This window comes from Trachurus japonicus, chromosome 13 (assembly GCF_045865225.1).
Source record: "Trachurus japonicus isolate A0001 chromosome 13, Traja_1.0".
NCBI classification, from domain to species: Eukaryota; Metazoa; Chordata; class Actinopteri; order Carangiformes; family Carangidae; genus Trachurus; species Trachurus japonicus.
Genome location: NC_140919.1, coordinates 28,757,280 through 28,776,440, shown reverse-complemented (window position 1 = coordinate 28,776,440; position 19,161 = coordinate 28,757,280). Strand labels below are relative to the sequence as shown.

Here is a 19,161-nt window from a genome sequence, read left to right as displayed (position 1 = left end):
ATGCGCCATCCGGAACCAGGTGGCAAAAAAACACAAAAAAGAGACAAGATGTGACGTCGCCGGGACGGAAACGCCAACACCTTGAAACACAAAGCCAAGTTGGGAGAGGGGGCAGGAACGCAACCTTCACCAACAAGGTAAGCAGTTTTTTAACACAACTGAGCTAGAAGAGGGATTGGAACCCTACCTCAATAACACAGTTGAATCCTTCAATAATACTTTGAACACTAACAGAGAAACACAAAAAAGAACAGTTAATAGCATTCAAAGCAGCACAAACCTGCTAGCAACACAGCCCTCAGCAGCTGCGTGCAATGCTGGAAGGTGAGGGGCGGAAACGCCACCACCCAGCCAGCCACCTTTACAGAGCAGGTAAAGAACATACAACGTGCAAATCGCCGGCTACAGCCTCTGGGAGGACGAGCGTCAGCCCGTTACTCCCGCCACGGAGGCACGAGGCTGCACAAAGCCAGCAGCACGCCAGTAATAGCTGTACCAGGCCAATTAAATGGCCATGCTATACTTACGTACACCTCGACGCGCGGTCGCGAGAAGAATGAAGGAGCCGATTGCCTGCTGACACCGGAAGATATAGCCTCCCGGGGGTCATGCAGGGGTCACAGGTGACATTGTTGTTATTCGTACTCGACATGCGCTAGCGCGGGCGGAGTTATCCAGTGCTTAAAGCACCGCCTCTGGCGGTCAGGAGGGACGAAATAGAACTAGTGTGGAGCTGTGGCTGGAGAGCAAAAACAAAACTCTGACCGAGAATAGTCACTCCTCGCGCTCAGAAAAATGTAAACACACTAACGTCAGCGGGTCACTTGCAGCACCACGCCGGACCGGGCCGGTCCACTGACCCACCGGCGGTCTGCCCCTGCTGGCGCGAGTCACCACGATTGCAGAAACTTCTCCCCTTTTCCGTGATTCGGAACCGCTCGGAACGCGATCTATCGCTAGAGTTCAGATTGTCACCTTGGTTACCTGGCTGTTAACCAATAAAACACGGAGGAGGATTCTCGCTTCTACAACACTTCTCTCTGATTGGTCGTGGCGTCGTGCCTGTGTTGCATTCACTGTGACCGGGAAATTACAAAACTACCCTCTCAGTTAATGTGCGCTTCTGTTTAACTCCGTCTAGAAAACATCCTGGACCTGGGCTATATAAGAAATGTTCGGGGCTAAGAGCCGGGAAGCCCAGGCCAGGCGACAGCCTGAATATAATTATGGTTATGTCCAACATTTAATGTAAAAAGGGGATGGAGAGGGGGGATGGCATTTTTACAGGGGGGATGATTTTGATCGTTTTTATTTCAGGGGGGATGCCATCCCCCCCCATCCCCCCTCAACTCGACTACTGATCATAACCATTTCTGGCAACAGGTTTGTTGAACAGTGCCTGCCAGCTTTCATTACATTGGCATTACTGGGTGATTAAAATTCAGGTAAAGTTTTGAAGGTAGAAATCAATGGTACATCTGCGATGAATCTCCCACAGTGGTTGTCAGATTTTCTCCCCACCTGTCATCTAAATTACTTAATTGCTCAAGGCCGCATCTGAGTCATAATAGTTTGTTTTTTTTGCTGCTGAATCTAAAGCACATTTACTTCAGTGCATATTCATTTTCAACACACACACATATAAATTGTGCAGAACAGATATCGCAGCCTTTCCAAAAAGAGTTGAATGGAGGGAAATTGGACTAGTTGACACTTTAAGAGGGTCCACATAATAAGTCAAGTGAAGTAGAAAGAATCTAGACTTACTGAATACAGTATGTATGAAAAAAAACTACAACCGCAGCCATTTGCATTTGATTTACCATGTTACCTCGTAAACAAAAACTACACTTAAACAATGCATTTCAACTTCTGTTATACAGCATACGGTTGTAAGTGGGATATTACTACTGTATATTGCGGGCAGGAGACAAAGTAAAAGGACAAACCAAAATTACTGGAGGATGAGGACAAGAGGATGGATGTGAATCATATCTTGCTGAACCCCTAGCTGAACACCTATGGGATATTTAGGACGAACATTTTTGACAGTTCTCTCCATCACCATCATCAAAACACCAGCGGAGAGAATATGTTTTAGTTGAATTGTGTCCATCCCTTCACTGTGGAATCAACGCCAAGGAGCACTGAAGCTGTCCTGGATGCACAAGGTGACCCAGCAACTTATTGAGACACTTAATGTTTGTTTTGTCACCTAAAATATGCCAATGCATGCAGTGTATTTAATAATAGGGTCTAGCCTCTCACAAACCAGGGCTCGTCACAGTTGAAAACAGACAGGTTTCCCCTTTGGGTACAGAAGTACCTGTATTTGTGAATTAATTAGACACAAATAAAGCAGAATACAGTAAGAGGCTTAACCTTTATCCAACCATTTGAGCCATAATCCAGAACACAGTGTGGATGTAAATGCAGTGAGTCTGTGGTGAAAGTGCTTGGCAGCATAGAGTTACTGTGCCAATCAGCCTGTGTGTGTTGAGTCAGGCTGATAAACCTCCTTCTCCCAGCACTGAGCAAACATGGATGGTGTTCTTTGAAGTTCTGCTGCTCGTGGAGAAGCAGCAGCAGCAGCATGCACCCTCAGGCCTCCTGAGAAGTGAAAGCTCATCTGACTTTGTCTCCTCCTTACGCCTGCTCTCTATATCACACGAAGCCTCTCTGCATGTTTTAAAAGAGCCTTTTTTCTCCTCACATACAGTGTGTCTTTTTTGTTGTTTTTGATCCCAACCCCCCTCCCTTATGTTCTGTGGAGCTTTAATTACATGTGAGTCTTGGCTACCTCAGTGATTCACTTCATCACAGCTCTTTATCATGCAGACCACAGCTCTGATAAGTGTCAGCAACACATTACTGCACAGTCGCTTAACTTAAGACACACATAGTCAGTCGCACGCACGCACACACACACACACACACACACACACACACACACACTGGAAGATCATTTGTGTTCCAGAGTGCCCAGAATTTTAATGATGTATCTGTCAATCAAAATAAATGCCTTTGACTGCATTATCCTGACACACTGGATTTCCTCAGGGGCGAGCTTCTTCATTTTTATCTTGTAAGTAATCACAGTGCAGAATCCTTTTTAGATGTATGGAGAAAATCGTTTGTCAGCTAAACGCAATTGAAAAGACATAGGCTCAGCTTCTCATTGTTCATCATTTCACAGCACAGATCAGTGCGCTAACGTCGGCTGAGATGCGGAGAAAGCTCTATTTTTTTTTCTTTTTGTCTTCCAAGCTGCACTTCAAAGTCCCATCAAGGCTGCAGACAGTGAGGATGAATAGTGAATGGATGAATGTGCATTTTTAAAAGATAGGTCTCATTCTCATCATTCATCATTTAACATTTTAGTTTGTTAGCATTTCCTGACACAGTTGGAGTTCTCTCTTTTTCTACCTATTCTGAGCTGAACTCATATTACGGCACAAATTACCATTTTCCCCTGGCTTTTAAGTGTGGCCTCTGAGTCCTCAGTTATGCATTTCTCCACATAATAAAACAGAGCAGCTAATGTAACGTTTCTCTGGATACAATTTTAATTTCAGAACTGAGAGTCAGCAGGTGATCGATGCATCTCCCTGCTTTCAAAGTTGGATAATGGACTTCGCTTGGAAACAAATGGGGAAAAAAATGGAGTCTAAGGCTGTCACTACTCCACTAGGAACTTGGAGCTCAGTATTTGATGCCTCAGTCCTGTTCTGAAGGCCAACTCGATCTGCTGTTCCTGGGTTGGACTGGGTTTTAATTAGACCTAGGTTAAAGTGAGAACAAAAAAGTTTGGAGATGAGAACTACAGTATGGTTTATCTTTGGTTCCTGACTGTTAACGGAAGCTGCTTCTGCCCGCTGGGCTTAATTAAAGCTTGTGCTGAAAATTCTCAGGTTTGTATTGAGCTGCAATCGAATGTTAAACCTCCAAGTGAAATTGTGCTTAGAATTAACTTGGTCCTCCACTTTTCCCCTCCACCTCTTCATCCCTCTCTGTCACCCACTGTCCTCATCCCATTCCTCTTTTCAGCGTCCCTCCTGCCTTCTGTCTCTTCTCTTCCTCGTTTTTCTTCAGTAGAGGCAATGAATTGCACACGGCAGGACATATAGATCCTCTGAATCCAACTAATGAGGGCCATGACCCTCAGGCTGCTCCTCTAGCCTCCACTCCAGGGGTTAATGGGAGTAGTTTCTCCTTGATTAATCATACTAACAGTAATTGGCTATTGATAGCTCACTCAGTGGCTTGAGGCAGATCCCCTTCTTTCCTCACTTTCTTCAGATTTAAGTTACTGTAAACCATCTAAAGTCTGCTGTATTTTTCTTTTTAATATATATTTTGGGGGGGGCTTTTTTGCCTTTAATGGACAGGACAGTTGAGAGAGAGACGGGAAATGGGAAGCAGAAAGGGGGGGAATGACACACAGGACAGGTCTGCTGTCCTTTTGATTTGCTGCTGGCAAGGGCATCATGTCACTGTGCTCACAGCAAATGAAGAGTGAATAAAAAGTGAGTGAACCTCGTGAAAGCCGAGTATCGCGCCCTGTCCCGAGGTTCAAATAGATTTCCCAGAGGGATTCACACTGTTAAACACCTGAAGTGAGCATTCATCTTTCCCTCTTTAATTATCAGTTTTCTGTTGTCTGCCTTTGTCTGAAGAGGCCACAGAAATACATTTGTTGATCGCAGGGCCTTAGCCACACTGAAGAATTTATTGGAGCAAAAAGGTTACAGACCTTGGCACAGGGCCTAAACGTGTAAAGGGTTTGGTCCATCAGAATCGAAGTGAGTCATTTTCATTAACGCACCACGTTGCCAGTGTTCCTGTCACTTCCAACAGGCCAGTGACCGCTTTGAGATACGACCTCCTATTTACTTTCACGCCTGTTGTGACTCTCATGGCGCACGTTATGTTTTTCTTTTTTCCTTTTAATTAATCTTCGGCCCTTTGATGGCTGGATGACGCAGTGGTAATGGAGACATAAATTTCTCCTGAAGGCTCAGGGCCTTTTTGAGGGAGGGCGGGGAAGTAGCGCTGTTTAAAAGCAGGGATCGATAAAAATGCTGAGCACTCATTTTAACAATGAAGCCAATGTGTGCAGAGGACCATGGGCTTTAAGCAAGGATGGAGGTGGATATACAGTAATGAACATACTAAGGTTAGTCTAGTCTTGTTACCTGATTATGTGCTATGAAAAATAGAATAGAATAGAAAGACTTTATTGTCCACCGTAGTGGAAATTTGTCTTCGGCCTCTCCAAGACAACAAATCATAAGACACTCAAAGCACTCCACAGCATACACATGGAGTGCAGAAACAAGACACAAACTGAAATGTTGTGTAAAACAGGCATAGACAACAACAACAGCAGATACAACAGCCCTCTAAGGGGTTGCCAGGTGCAGTCAAACAATCATAACATGCTTGTATGGCCTGTGGAATAAAGGATTTAAAAAAAAATTTCCAGACTCATCCTGGGAACTCTGAATCTTCAGCCGGATGGGAACAGTTTGAACTCTGAGTTTAATGGATGTGTAACATCCTCAGATATCTGTCTGGCCATCCTGACAGCTGCGGCGTTGAACAGCTCACCGAGTTGACGTTGCTTACCGACCAGCTTCCCAGCAATATTTACTATAAAGGAAAGCTTCTTTTTTTGCTGCACCTTCAGGTTGCCATACCAAGCAGCTATATTAAACTGCAAAATACTTTCAACAAGGCCTCTGTATGTCATTTCCAGTATATGTCGACTTATACCAAAGCTCTTTAATTTCCTGATTAAAAACAGTCGCTGGTTTGCTCTCTTAAAAACACTTTCTGAGTTCTCATTGAAGCTCAAGGTGTGATCAATGATTGTGCCCAAATACTTAAATTGATCTACGACCTCCACAGTCTGGTTGTTGAGAGCAACAGGGGTGACATTAGTAATTCCCTTTGTTTGTATTATGAGTTCTTTTGTTTTGGCCACATTAATTTCCAAATAGCCGGACTGGCACCAGTCCTGCAGTACAGAGACCTGTCTCAAATAAGCTTCCTCGAGTGTGGGGTTATTTTCTGACATAAGCCCGACCAAGGCCATGTCAGCTGCATATTTTAACAGTTTAACATTGTTCATATATCTACAGTCATAGCATTTATATAAATTGAGAACAACAGCGGCGACAATACACAACCTTGTGGTGCTCCAGTATTTAAAACCAGCTCATTTGAGTAAACACCATTCATAAAATTTTTGAGGGAAGTGTTACGCATCCTAGCCAGGAACACCACGGGATTGTGATCTGTAAAAACCTGAACTGGCACCACACTAGACCCCAAATACACTTCAAAATGATACACGGCAAGCATAAGGGCAAGTGCAAATTTCTTTGAGAAATAGCAAACAGGGTGATCCACTCCCTGCACATCCTCCTGAATGTGCAAAACAAGAGGGGAAAAGAGAGTCTTTGTATATTGGACCCTGTCGTGATGTCATCACATGAAAACCAGAGCGGGATGCTGCTGGAGGCGAAAGGGTGAGGAGAGGTTGCAGCAACAGTAACATGACAGCTGACAGCAGAACAGGGGGGGACCGATTTTAAAGGTTGGACCATGACAACATGATTGGCTGGTTGAGATTGTGCTGAAATCTGAATGGTTACTAAAATCACCTCAGAGTGAGAATGAATTGTGAAAGGTTGAGGTATAAAGAGAGTTCTTCCTTTTTGATCTTGTGCTCAGCTTCAATACAGATGTGTAGAGAGCAGGACGTCACAGATGAACAGGAACAAATGTGTACAGTGTACACTGTGTAGACAAAAGACTTTGCCTCCAGCTGTGTGAAATACATTAAAGTTATAAGTTGCAATAAAAGTCATTATATAGAAATAAACTTTAAATGTAGGAACAGAAAGACACACAAATCTAAGACAGGAGCAGGAGAGAAAGAGAGAGATTTCCTTGGAGTGAGAAGTGGCATTAAGGAAAAAGAGCAGATTCAGATACTGGACTGTGAATAATGCAAGAGTGTATATAAACTGCCCTGTAAATAATAAATGTCATGTCAATAAATTTTTACCAGCGGCAAGAAGTGGAGAGGTTTGCAGCAGGGATGATCTGAGAAGTTACTGCTCAGACATTGTTCGATGGAATCGAGCAATGACAAGTCATTACTTTATAACCTCCCTCACATATGGCAGCTAATGTGGTCAGTGCTTAATAAGTGGCCTGTCAACGCCTCAACCTGTTAACTTTCATTGCACTGATGAGTTGAACCTGTCTTTAGGTTATTGTGCAAATATTCAGCAGCTGAGTGTACAGTATACTGTATGGAGTAAGACAGCTGGTGACTGGATGACGATGCAAATGAGGTCTGCACAGAGTCTAAAGGAGGTGCTGAAGTTATTGAACTGACGGCTGCAACTTCCCAAAGTGCAAGAGGATGTAATTTTATTTGGAGGGAAGCGACTTTTCATCATCTCTTGGATGTCACATATAGTTGCTTGCATAAAATAGGGTTTTTTCCTTTTCAGTTTTCTTTTTTTTCCAACTTGTTTATTCATCTTCTGACAATGTGGCAATCATAAAGACATAACTGTATAAAGCTATACAGGTACTGGTCACATCTAAGTCTCAATTTCTGCAATGCCAGTGCGACTTCTTGTTGACACTGTGTAGTTGTTGACCAGCATAGATGACCAGGATTGTCATCAAAAATCCTGCCAAGTGCTGATGTTCATTTTAAGTTTGAAAGTTTCTGTTGTTAATTTACAAACTTTTGTTTACCTTATTAGAATATTGCAATATTTAAGATCCATATTTTACGCATTTCAATTTTCTTATACTAAGTTGTTTAAAAGAAGATAATAATAAGTACATTGGACTTTTGCTCTCTGTCAATTGGACCACTTTGTGACTTTGTGACATGCCAGGCTACAAGATGAGACTGTTGTTCACTCATGACGGACAAATATGGACACATGTGCAGACACACACGTAATCTGTATGTACTGTCTAGAGCTAGACTTAAGCTCTGTATATTACTACCTACTGTTGTAAGATCTTATGTCAAGATGTCATGAATAAAAGAAAGTGTTCTGTCAAAATGTAAAAAGCAAAAGACAAGGAAAGGTTATGATGAAGATTTTATTCTGTGGGTAATGGGGGCGGGACTAGATAAGCTTTAGCTTCTCCTGCTTTCCCTTTCGGCCATGTGTATTGTATTATTTGAACTAAGATGAAGTGTGATGATGATGATTTAATTGACATGCCCGAAATAAACAAATAAATAAATAATAATAAATAGTTTTAAGAGTATTTCAGTATTGTTACATCTCCTCTCTCAGGCTTCTCTCTGGAGCTGTAGTAACAACAGGCCAGTGTGTGAGTCAGAAGAGAGCAGGCTCTGAGTTGCTGATTAAAAAAAAACTTATACCACATTTCAGTGGTATAAGTATGTATTGGTGATGGTGGTAGTTTGTATATCTGTCAAGATGGCTGTCGAAACACACACATCGTACAGTATGTTTCCAGACATGAACTGACAGGTTTAAATCGAGTTTTAGGAGCAGAGGTCATAAATGTCTGTAGCTTGGTGGCTATACACAGAATTGTTCTGCATTTCTATCCACCATCCACCATGAAGTTTCTGCCATTAAAAAAGACATGTCTTGTCAGTTGATCATGTTAAAATGTAGCTCAGCAAATGAATGTAAATGATTCATAGAGTGTATGCAGAGCATTATCTAATTGTATGATTTGGCTGTACAGCGAAGTGCTGATGGCAGATGGATTGATGCTGGCTCTTGGCACCTTCTCACCTCCTCTGTGTGTGAGCTGCTGAACACGCCTCATTTACGAGTGTAGAGAAGAACAGAGCTTTTCTCTTCTGAGTCTCTCTCCTCCCTCATCTTCAACCCTAAATGCACTTAGCAGTGTGAAGAACAGGCACGCGCTCAGTCGGACAAAATCGAAAAGGTTCATGGTTTAATCCAAGGGCAACGTTCCTGCTCGGGCTGGAAAATCAACCTCAATGCCTGTCTTTAGACTGAGCTCCATTTTGCACCATAACACTTATCATAATCATCGTTTTATTGAATTTTGATGATAACCGGTGAAGAGATTGTTATTGTTGATAATATTTTTCAAAGATAATGTTTCTTCTATAATCTGCTAAAATGGAAATTGCATCTCAGACAAAATACTGATGTAAAAAGACAGCAAACCGTGTCTGTCAATGAACATTTGTATTCTCAGTGCCATGCTGACATGTTAGTCATGGTGCACTCTGCTGACAAGCTGTAAGTTATGTGGATGCTGTCCTAGTTTGAACAGAATATACATTTTATCAACATAAAATATGTGCTGATACAACCTCACCAGTGATGACTAAAAAAAACAACATATGCCCCCTTTATGATGTCATTGCACCCTCATTCACTTTTTTCCCCCTGTTAATCAGGACATTTTTCCTCCACAGAGATAGGAAAGTTGTTATAGAAAGAGATGATGACATGCAGCCTGAGGCTGCAATCAAACAGGTGTCTCCAGTGAAGACATTGCCTTCATGGTATGCACTCAACAAGGTGAGCCACTGGGGTGCCCCAGAGGAGATAGAATTAAAAATGCAATATCCCCTTATTACTTTCTTTTTGATTCTGCAATGTTAAATGTGAACAAAAACAATGCATAAGGTGTGTTCAGTCATTTGTAAACGCACTGTGCTGATGATACTGGTGTTAATCAAATCAAATCAAAGTAAGCTTTATTGTCCCTGGAGGGAAATTTGTCTTGGACAATCAGTGCTGTGCATCCTGCAAAACAATTTAAAAACCATACACCACACACGCACAACCAACAGAACAGTTAAGTATGCTCCTCCTCACCATGTTGTCTACAATTCAGTGCAAGTAAATACTGAACAGGTTCATCAGGATGGGACCAGTGGTGTCTCAGATGCAGTAGATTATAGGGTCTTCTGTTGTCTGTTGTTGTTATGGAAACTGCTTTTGGAGAGATAAGTAGAGATTTTAGTGATCTTGTAAATGTCTTCATGGACATTTCTCTGTCGGGTCTTTACATTTTGTACTTTTCCAGTTTTCCTTTAAGGTGCTTGAGGTATGTTATAGATATCAGACTGAAGGCTTCTTCTCTCTATGTATGGGGTTTAGTATAAAACAGCAGGTAACACAACACTGGGTGTCCCACTAAAAATCTTTTCTGTGGCATCATTCTTTTCTACTCCGCGTATTTTCTCATAAAGGTCACTCCATGCTTGAATGTGAATATAGTCTGAGCAAGTCCGTGGGATGTGGAAAGGGGAAATAAAATGACTTTTCCTTATCTGCCGCTGGAGTGAATGTATCTATCCCCTGGCTTGCCCTTCTTTTCCCTGGCAAATGAAGCTCCTGTAGTCTCTTGATGTCTCCTAGCAGTGGCGTCATTGGGAGGCAGCAAGGTTGGACGAAGGTCAGGTAAACACACTCTGGCCACCGAACTGTCTCCCGTGTGGAGAGGCGACAGAGGAGCAGACTATAACTTTAAGTGGCAGATGCTGCAGGATGGCTCCAGGTGGATGTGACTGTTTAGGACAGGTTAGCGTTTCATTCTTCCTCTGTTCCCCACACGGAGATGTAGAGGAGAAATGAGCAGAGCGCTGCTGCCTAGAGGACATGTCATCTGATTCTGAAACAATAAACAAAACATCTGTTTTAAGTTGTCACACATGAGAGGTGAGAGGAGTTAGACACGCAAAACCTTGTGCTAGAGTTTGTGCAGCAGCTCATTAGCATCAGAACACGTTCACTTGAATACTGAGTGTTTTGGTGTAAGACATCTTGCGACACAAGTTTGTTGTGCTTTTATTCAGTGTTTGATGATGATGATGAACAATGACAGGAAGGTCTCTGGATTTGCTGTGGTCAGGCGTTATTCAGGTCCATCATTCTGCTGAAGAAATTTACAAAGTGTGTTTTTAGTACCCCAGGCGTTAGTGGAGTCAATAATGCAGGACTTCTCAATAATACAGTCCATTAATTTATTAGTTCCGTTGTTGATAACTTCAGTCTTGATATACTGCATTTATATTATATTCGTTCTCCGAGAGGTTCTGTGCCTGACTGTGTGTGTGGGGGGGGGGGGTCTAGAAGATGAGACCATATTCAAACTGGGGTCAGATTCATATGTCATTTGACTGTCCCCTGCTTTATTCTGTCAAGTACCAATGAGCATTTCTATTTCCAGGCAAAACAAAACACTCCACACCAAACAGTCCTGTGTGGTGTGATTTTCACTTCTCAGTCTAATGTTTAGCTACATAAGGAATAAACTCTTTTTTTTTGCCCTTCATTTATATGTCACCAAAATGTATTTATGACTCTGTTATGATATGAATTTTATTTTACCTTCATCTTGCAAACATTTGCATTTACTTTCTCCTTTGATTAATGACTCAGAAAACAAAAGCTATAATATTGACCCTTAATTTTTAGTGAGCTTCAATAATGAATCTTTGTGGAGCTGTGGTGGTGGTGTGTGTGTGGTCTGTGTGTTCATTAGTTCACTCTGAGGAGGAAAGATAACAATAAAGTGTGATTTATGCACTGATAATACAAAGTATTTTTGGATGGGATATAGGATTTGCAAGTTGAGATCAAAATGTGGTTAAATATTTTTTACAAAGGAATAAATTACATAAAATCTGATCCATTCTAACTGTCTTTGGGGGAACATAAAAATGTCAAGGCATTGACTCCCTCTGTAGTCACAAGAAGAAAATCTCTTTCATTCACAGTGTGTTGACACAACCTGAAGCTGCTTCTTCTGAACCTTTACACAGCTGAAAAGATATATTTCAAAAGTAATCGTGACCATTAAATGAGTCTGTATTCCCCTGTGCAATCCACTCAGATGGTCTAATTTTGTTTGCTGCAGGTTCAGTCACCTTGGCTTGTCACTTTCCATCATTTTCATTGAAGCAGCATTGAAAGATTTTACTTGATGTCACAGATTAGATTTACTTAGTCCAGAATTTGGCTTTGAGACTGTATCCTGTTGTGCACTCCAGACCAAAATACACAAGGTCGCCGGAGGAAAATAGGCACATTTTTGTAACAGGATTGCTCAGATGTGGCTTCATGCCCCAGACTGTCCTTAAAACTGGTGTCAAGCCATTAGAGTGATTGAAATGTGAGTTTTAGGGTCAGCTGTTCCCATGCTTTAAGCATCTTAACACAGAGAAAACCGTATCACCCCCTGTATAAAGAACCATGTTCAAGCAGGGCATGTGATAAACTACCAGCAGAAACAAGCTCCTCCCAACATTTTATACAATAACTTTGTATTTAGTCTTTGCCCTTCAAACCTCTCTACAAGTGTGTGTGTGTGTGTGTGTGTGTGTGTGTGTGTGTGTGTGTGTGTGTGTGAATGCCTTCTTTTGGACTGAATTGTGTTAATGCTCAAACTGAGCAACAAATCAATCTCTTTTAGGCCGTAACTCCAGCACATTTAATTTAATCAGAGCACCAACTTTGTGCGTCGCTTTGATTAAAGTGAGTGCATTTTAGTGAGAGAGACTGGGGCGTCATGATAAAGAATTACTAGAACATGCATACTGATTTATGTATTTGACTTCCTTGTGCATCATTTATTGTAAGATGTGGGCAGCGAAATCTCAATGAGTGACATGAGTGTGATTGGGGTTTTTCTTTTGTATTGTTTTTTTGGAGCCAGCACACTGATCCTGAAACTGAGGGAGAGCTGCGTCTTGTTGTTTTTGTAGACATGAGTTAGCACCTGTTTGGTTTATACTCTTGATGTCCTGCATAAAGTTTATTAGTGTGAAAGGAAAACTATTTGACTACCTCCCAATCTCATCCCATTTTATCTCATCTCTCTCCTCCTGCAGTTCGACATGCAGAAGATCACCCTGGAGGAGCTGAAACACATCCTGTTCTTCGCCTTCCGCGAGCACCTCACCATGAAGGACATCGAGAACATCATCATCAACGAGGAAGAGAGCCTGAAGGAAAACTCTGGGAACTGTCAGACAGAGTTTGAGGGAGGTGAGCGAGAGTGAGCTAACTTCACACACAGGCACTTATGCAAGTGTGTGTGTGCCTGTGTGTATGCTGTAGTGTGTGTGTGTGTGTGCAGTGAGAGAGAAAATTATCCACGCTGTCAGGAAGAATTTGAGCTTCCTCATCAGGATCTACATCCAGCAGAGTCGCAGCATGCCTGCTGATTTATTGATAAAGAGCGTTTGTGGAGACGATCGCCGGCTGGTCACCTGTTCTGAAGTGGTGCACATTTAAATATATATGACCTGGCTCCGCAAAACTAGCCATCCAAGATTTATGGATATCAGAGCAGCAGAGGGTATTCTGGGTCTTTTTTAATCTCTCAAATGCTGTCTTTTTGTGTTTTTCAAACAGTTTTTATTTTGAAGTATTTTTGTTTTCACACTGTACTCCTGGTTTGGCTTTAGATTCAGCGAGTTAGTCAGTGTTCGAGTGTCTTTTGCATTTAGTCTCGATAAAGATATTTTTTTTGATCAGATAACCAGAGTAAAAAGCAGCTGAATCTACATGAAACATTTACATCTGAACAGAAACTGTTACAGAAAGCCTAGTGGCATAGTGCTCAGGTTGCAGTCCATGTGTTACTATGTACTACTGTACCAACATATGTTGACAAGGACCTCTTGGGCTGCACCCAAGCAGATGCTTGTTGCTAAACAGCAGCCAAAAAGATGTGTTCAAATAAACATTATTACCCTCTGAGCAAGTCTGCGCACATCTTGCTCCTCACTCTCTCTCTCTGCTGGTGAGCCTCAACTGGAAGGCTTCACTGTCTTTATAGTCAAAACAGATTTACAGGTTACGATAGGGACTAATTAGAGGGAGATTTCTTATTTTTCTTCTACATCTTACAAACTACAGATGTACAAACATAGCAGTACACCAAGTATCTTCATATTTCCATCATCCACACAGGTAAATAAAAATAAAATAAAATGAAAAAGAATAAAAGAATCAATCATGCATTGGTATCTTCATCTATATGCATATGTTTCTATGTGTACATACTGAGTTATACCTTAGTAATATGTACGTATACTGTATAATGTACAATATATTTATATTATTTGCAGTATATTTATAATATCGGTATATTATACAAAAAAACACATATCTACAAATGTACAACACATGCGTCCTTAAGGGTACCTTAGTAAAAAAAAAACAGAACAGCAAAAACAAAAATAAATTGGCAAGCTGACTATGGCTGTGCTCAAAGATGCGTAGGGAGAAATATCATACTGTGAATATGTGAATTTTAAATTGCATTATAGGAGTTCATTGCCTTGACTGGTGCCATCTGTGCTCTGAGAGAAGGCTTTCACACTGCTGTCCACTTTGTCATCAACACCATACTGGTGAATTTGTTTGTAGGAAATGCTGAGTCATAATATTACTAGTTCCTACCGATCCTGAAGGCAGTGTTGTCGAGCAGGGTCCCTACTTGCTTAGCGTGCAGTGTTTGCAACATAAATAATATTGTATGTGTCGAATACCAAAGGCCTTGATGCCCCTTTTGACCAGTCACCGCCTGTCTATGAATACGACCTGTCCTACAGGGGATTTACAGGGTTGACCCTCGTGTCAGTGAGGATGGACACAGATTGCGCCGGTACTTTATCAGGGTGTATAAACTGGCGTGGAGTGATGACAACATGATGTCCCTGCTGGCTTTATGATGAAGACTGACCACTGCAGATTCATAGACAGCATTCACATCTGTTAGCCCCAAGGCCCATGAGCACCACCTGCCACAGAGGGACACCAAAATGTGCTCAGTCATGGCGAGATCAATACACTGTGTCACAGTGCGATTCATACTGAGCACCACTCATCATGCTCCTCTGGTTCTTACTGCTTCAGCTCTCTGATATATGAGGTAGCATAAGAGCCACTTGATTTCCCTCCGGCTTCACCTCACTCCTGAATCAATATGTGTGGAGCTGAAAAACAACAGAATAAAGAATGTAACCACTGATCCATAGAAGTTCACCAGGCACTGATTCATGGCTGAACAAATTGCACCAATAGTGTTTGGGGCCAAGGAACAGCTGTTCGGGGCGTGACAAGCAGCCAGGTACAAGCGTGGAAGTCAACTTTGTGACCATACAGATGTATAGATCTAAAGGCCACAGTGAACCTGCATGGCTGTGTTGTGAACCTGCATCATTTGAAGTTCCAATAATTGACTTTGTCATGTCATGTTTTCTATTGTTTTTTCTTATCATAACATATTTGTGTATTTTGGATTACTAGAGAGATATCCACCTTAAATGTCCCATATTAAATAGTTTTTAGTGTGATTTATTTGAAGTGTTAATATTCATGAGAAAATATTGTAGCTTTTATACTGAAAAACAGCTCATTGTAGTTTTATACCTCGTCTTTTGAGCTCTCACAACAACAGGCTGTTCAGCCAATCAGGAGAGGATAGTCTCGAAGCCTCTGTTCTTCTAATTGGCAAGGACAGGCACTGGGTCCAGGTTTTCTTTGTTATCTGAGGGTGGTGACTGTTTTGTTGAGACATCACAAAGAAGTCCTGACAGCTCATTTTAAGACACAGCGTCTAGACCCAGGCTGCATACAGTTTGTCTGTGAACTACACAGTGTAGCTCCAAGACCTGCTTTGTAATCAAAAAACAATGGACATTTCACTTCCAACAACATTGGACCCTTGGGAAGAGCTTAATTACCCTGAACTGCAGAGTTCGAAACTCACAGTATTATTATGGAAAAAATGAACAAAGATTATAATTAAGATGTAAATGTTGTTAATTGATTTGCCTACTCGCAGAGTGCAGAGTGCATGTATTTTTGGATACCTGTAAGCTGTTACAACTTGCATTTGTAGCAGGGCACACACCATTGCATAAACAAGTGCAATTAAAATGTACAAATGAACAAACAGACACAGCATCAGAATGAGATGCAGTGCTGGATAAATGTGTCATGTACTGTATGTCTACCTCTCAAACAATGCAACTTTATTAGGAGAGAATTATTAAAAAGAATCAATGTCTCACCTAGATTCTCAAATTTCTAACCTGGACTTAAATATTGGCACCAGAGATCTCAGCAGAAAATAGAATAAGTATCATAATTAAACAGTTATGTACTGCATGATTGCTGGCTCAAGTGTCCCCACTGAATGCATTAGAAGCACATGTGAATGTTGATAGTCACAATTCAGAGTCCGCAGACCAACCTACACTTCATTACTTTAATGTGCACAGTGGTCCAACTGAAGAAAACCCTTTGTGGGTATTTGGCAGTGGTGCAGTTACTGTAGGCGGCTGAGGAGGTGTTTTATGAGGCTGACAGCAGGTTCAGGCGACTGGACTGAGAACTAATGTCTGGACCACAACTCTCCTCCCGTCCCTGCAGTCCAGCCAGCAGCTCAACACATGGTCTTTCCATCGACACCCCGGTCAACTCACCATTTCTAATACAACTATAGATACTTGGAATTTCAGTAGACCTGCAAAAACAATCTGCCAATTGCCCTCAAATTCTTCTAGAGATGATTGTCTGTGTCTGTTAAGAAAATAAGGCACTTTGCTGCACTAGAATGAAGGAAATGACACAATGATACTGATTTACACTGAAAAATATGTGAAATAATGTTACCTCAGCTTCATGGCTTAAATTGTTGGGGTTAGCTTGAGAATCATGAGTTGTGAAACTGTTTCTACAATTGACTCACTGCTAGTTCCCACATTTCCAGGACAAAACTGTGGAGTGGAAAGTGAGTTTTTACCTGCTCTGGTACAAATGCTCAACAGATACAACGTGGTTCTACCTGTGGTGTGAATGTGTGTGTGAGCATTAGGGGAAAAAAACATATTGTATAGATACAATATGTTGACATAAAATCTCAATATTCAGAGAGCATTGAGTTACATAACCTTGGTAATTGGCTGAATGCTCGTTCATAGATGATCCAAGATCATGTCATGTAATGTTTTATATTATACGAGTGTCTGGAATAGTATTTTTCAGCTGGAGATTGCCAACTAATAACACCTCTGCCAAAAAAAGATGTAGCAATTTCTGCCCTACTTTCCACATTGAATTTTCTTTGGAGCAGCATTTTTGATGACTTCAGTGTTTCGTGAATTAAGAGTTAAAAATAGAGCAAGTCAGAGCTGTGTGGCTGTGGGTCATTGGCTCAGCTCCCCTAATTACCGTGGCCCGGTAAAATCATCCCAGCTTCTCACAGCCCGCTGCTGAGTTACCGGTTGGCACCGGAGGTTGATTGAAGCAGAAAATTGTCTCTTAGAGGGAGGCTGGACTGCTGTTATGTGAACGTGTTCATCAGCTTGGATTTGTATATAACATTGTCATGTTCGACATCGTGTCATTCATTTGCACTCCCATATTCTGTTTCTTTGGAGAGGGTATTATGGAGAATTATATATAATGATAATAGTAATTAATAGTCTTGATCTTCATGAAGATTGGTATTAAATGCTTGATATCCCCCCCGCTTCACCAGCATTTTTACGACACTCCTCAAATACCCTCGACTCTCATTAAAGCTCCATTACACTTTTGCTGTCTTTTAATTAAAGTGTTGATCCATGCAAAGATATAGTTGCGAGTTTAAGAAGCAATTGTAGTTTTACATCTCCTCTCTCAGGATTTTTCCCTGGAGCTCTAGAAACAAAATCTAAGTCAGCCAATCAAAGGAGAGCAGGCAGGGTCTCTCTTCTGATTGGTCGACTGTTTTGCGAGCGATCTCATAAAAGATCAGACATTGGGTAAACACTAATGTTGTATTTAGACCTGTGGATTATTTGCTTTGTTCCGATGATTCGCAGGCTAAAACAATACAATTGTTGCATTTTTCTTTTGTGTCGTTAGTGTTCCCAAGGTAACAGTCTCAAGCGATCTAAAGTTGTAAACAAATGCCAACTGTTCTCTCATTGGTCAGAAATCTTACCCGGAAGGAGGAGGAGCTTGAACATCAGCATTAGACAGCAGCAGCGTGATTGGCTACTTTTTTTTTTTGAGTCAGTTGTGTCGGTTGCTGAGTCGATTAGTCGAATAGAAGCGAGCCGAGACCACCCCTTCTTGGCGGTTTTGGCCCGCTTGTTTTATCCTGCACCCGAGTGCGATTGCTGTGTTCACATATGACCCAACAAACCGTCTGTGGAGTTAAACGCTCCCTGTTTTTGAACACCTGCTCCAAACAAGCCAGGTCTGAATACACCCTAAGTTAAAAAAAGAAAGTTTTGCAAGTGTTGGATGGTAGGTTCAGGTGGGCGGGGCTCCGCTCCTTAGCTGTGACATCACAAAGTTGCAGAAGTCCTGATGGCTCGATTTAATACTCAGCATCTGAATACAGGCTGAGTACATTTTTCTGTGTACTGAGCACATGACTGCTTTCAAAGTATTGAATCTAGATCTATTTCATAATCAAAACAGACACAGTAATATAATTTTATATAATATGGGAACTTTAATATAGATGAATGAAGTGTACACAACATTAAACAGCTCTCAGCAGTTCAACATCACCACAAACTACTTCCTCCAAAATGACCATAAAGTTGAATCAACACCTCTGAATCACTTTCAATAAAATAAGTGAACATTATAAACACTGAAGAAGGGTGGATTTATTGCATCAACAGCACTGTGTGAATGTGGATTGTGGGTTAGCCTATATTGAGCTGATAGAGGTGTGGTCCATTTAGAGGTGCTGCTGGGATGCAATTGTGCTGGGTAAGCTGTATACATCAGCTGAACTTTATGATTAGAAGTAGGCTAGTGGAGTAACACAGGAAGTTATGATATCTGAATTTCTACGTGTTCATTCTCATGTGCGTTATTTCATAGTTTATACATCCCCATGCTCTAGTGCGCTGTAAAACTGCCAGACAAACTGGGTGTTGTGTTCAGATTTCTGGCTGATGCTGTGCAGTCAGTCTGCTCCTGTGAATTGTAACTGTCCCTCTCTGCTGGTCACTTCCCATCAACCCGCTGTTCATTCAGCTGGGATCCAGAGCAGAGCGTTTTGCCCAGCAACACTGATGTAAGATCACACCTCCAGTTATTTCCTTTGGTCTGGGACACTGTGAAACAT

At 41.6% G+C, this 19,161-nt stretch overlaps 1 protein-coding gene across 2 annotated transcripts in view; it reads left to right on the top strand.

The window, feature by feature from the left end:
* Window positions 1–19,161, top strand: part of caln1 (calneuron 1) — a 72,604-nt gene that overhangs the window by 52,395 nt on the left and 1,048 nt on the right. For both annotated transcript variants that reach the window (XM_085795771.1, XM_085795772.1), the window contains exon 5: window positions 12,902–13,058. In XM_085795771.1, coding sequence (XP_085651897.1) covers window positions 12,902–13,058 — 157 coding nt within the window. The remainder of the gene's footprint in view (window positions 1–12,901; window positions 13,059–19,161) is intronic.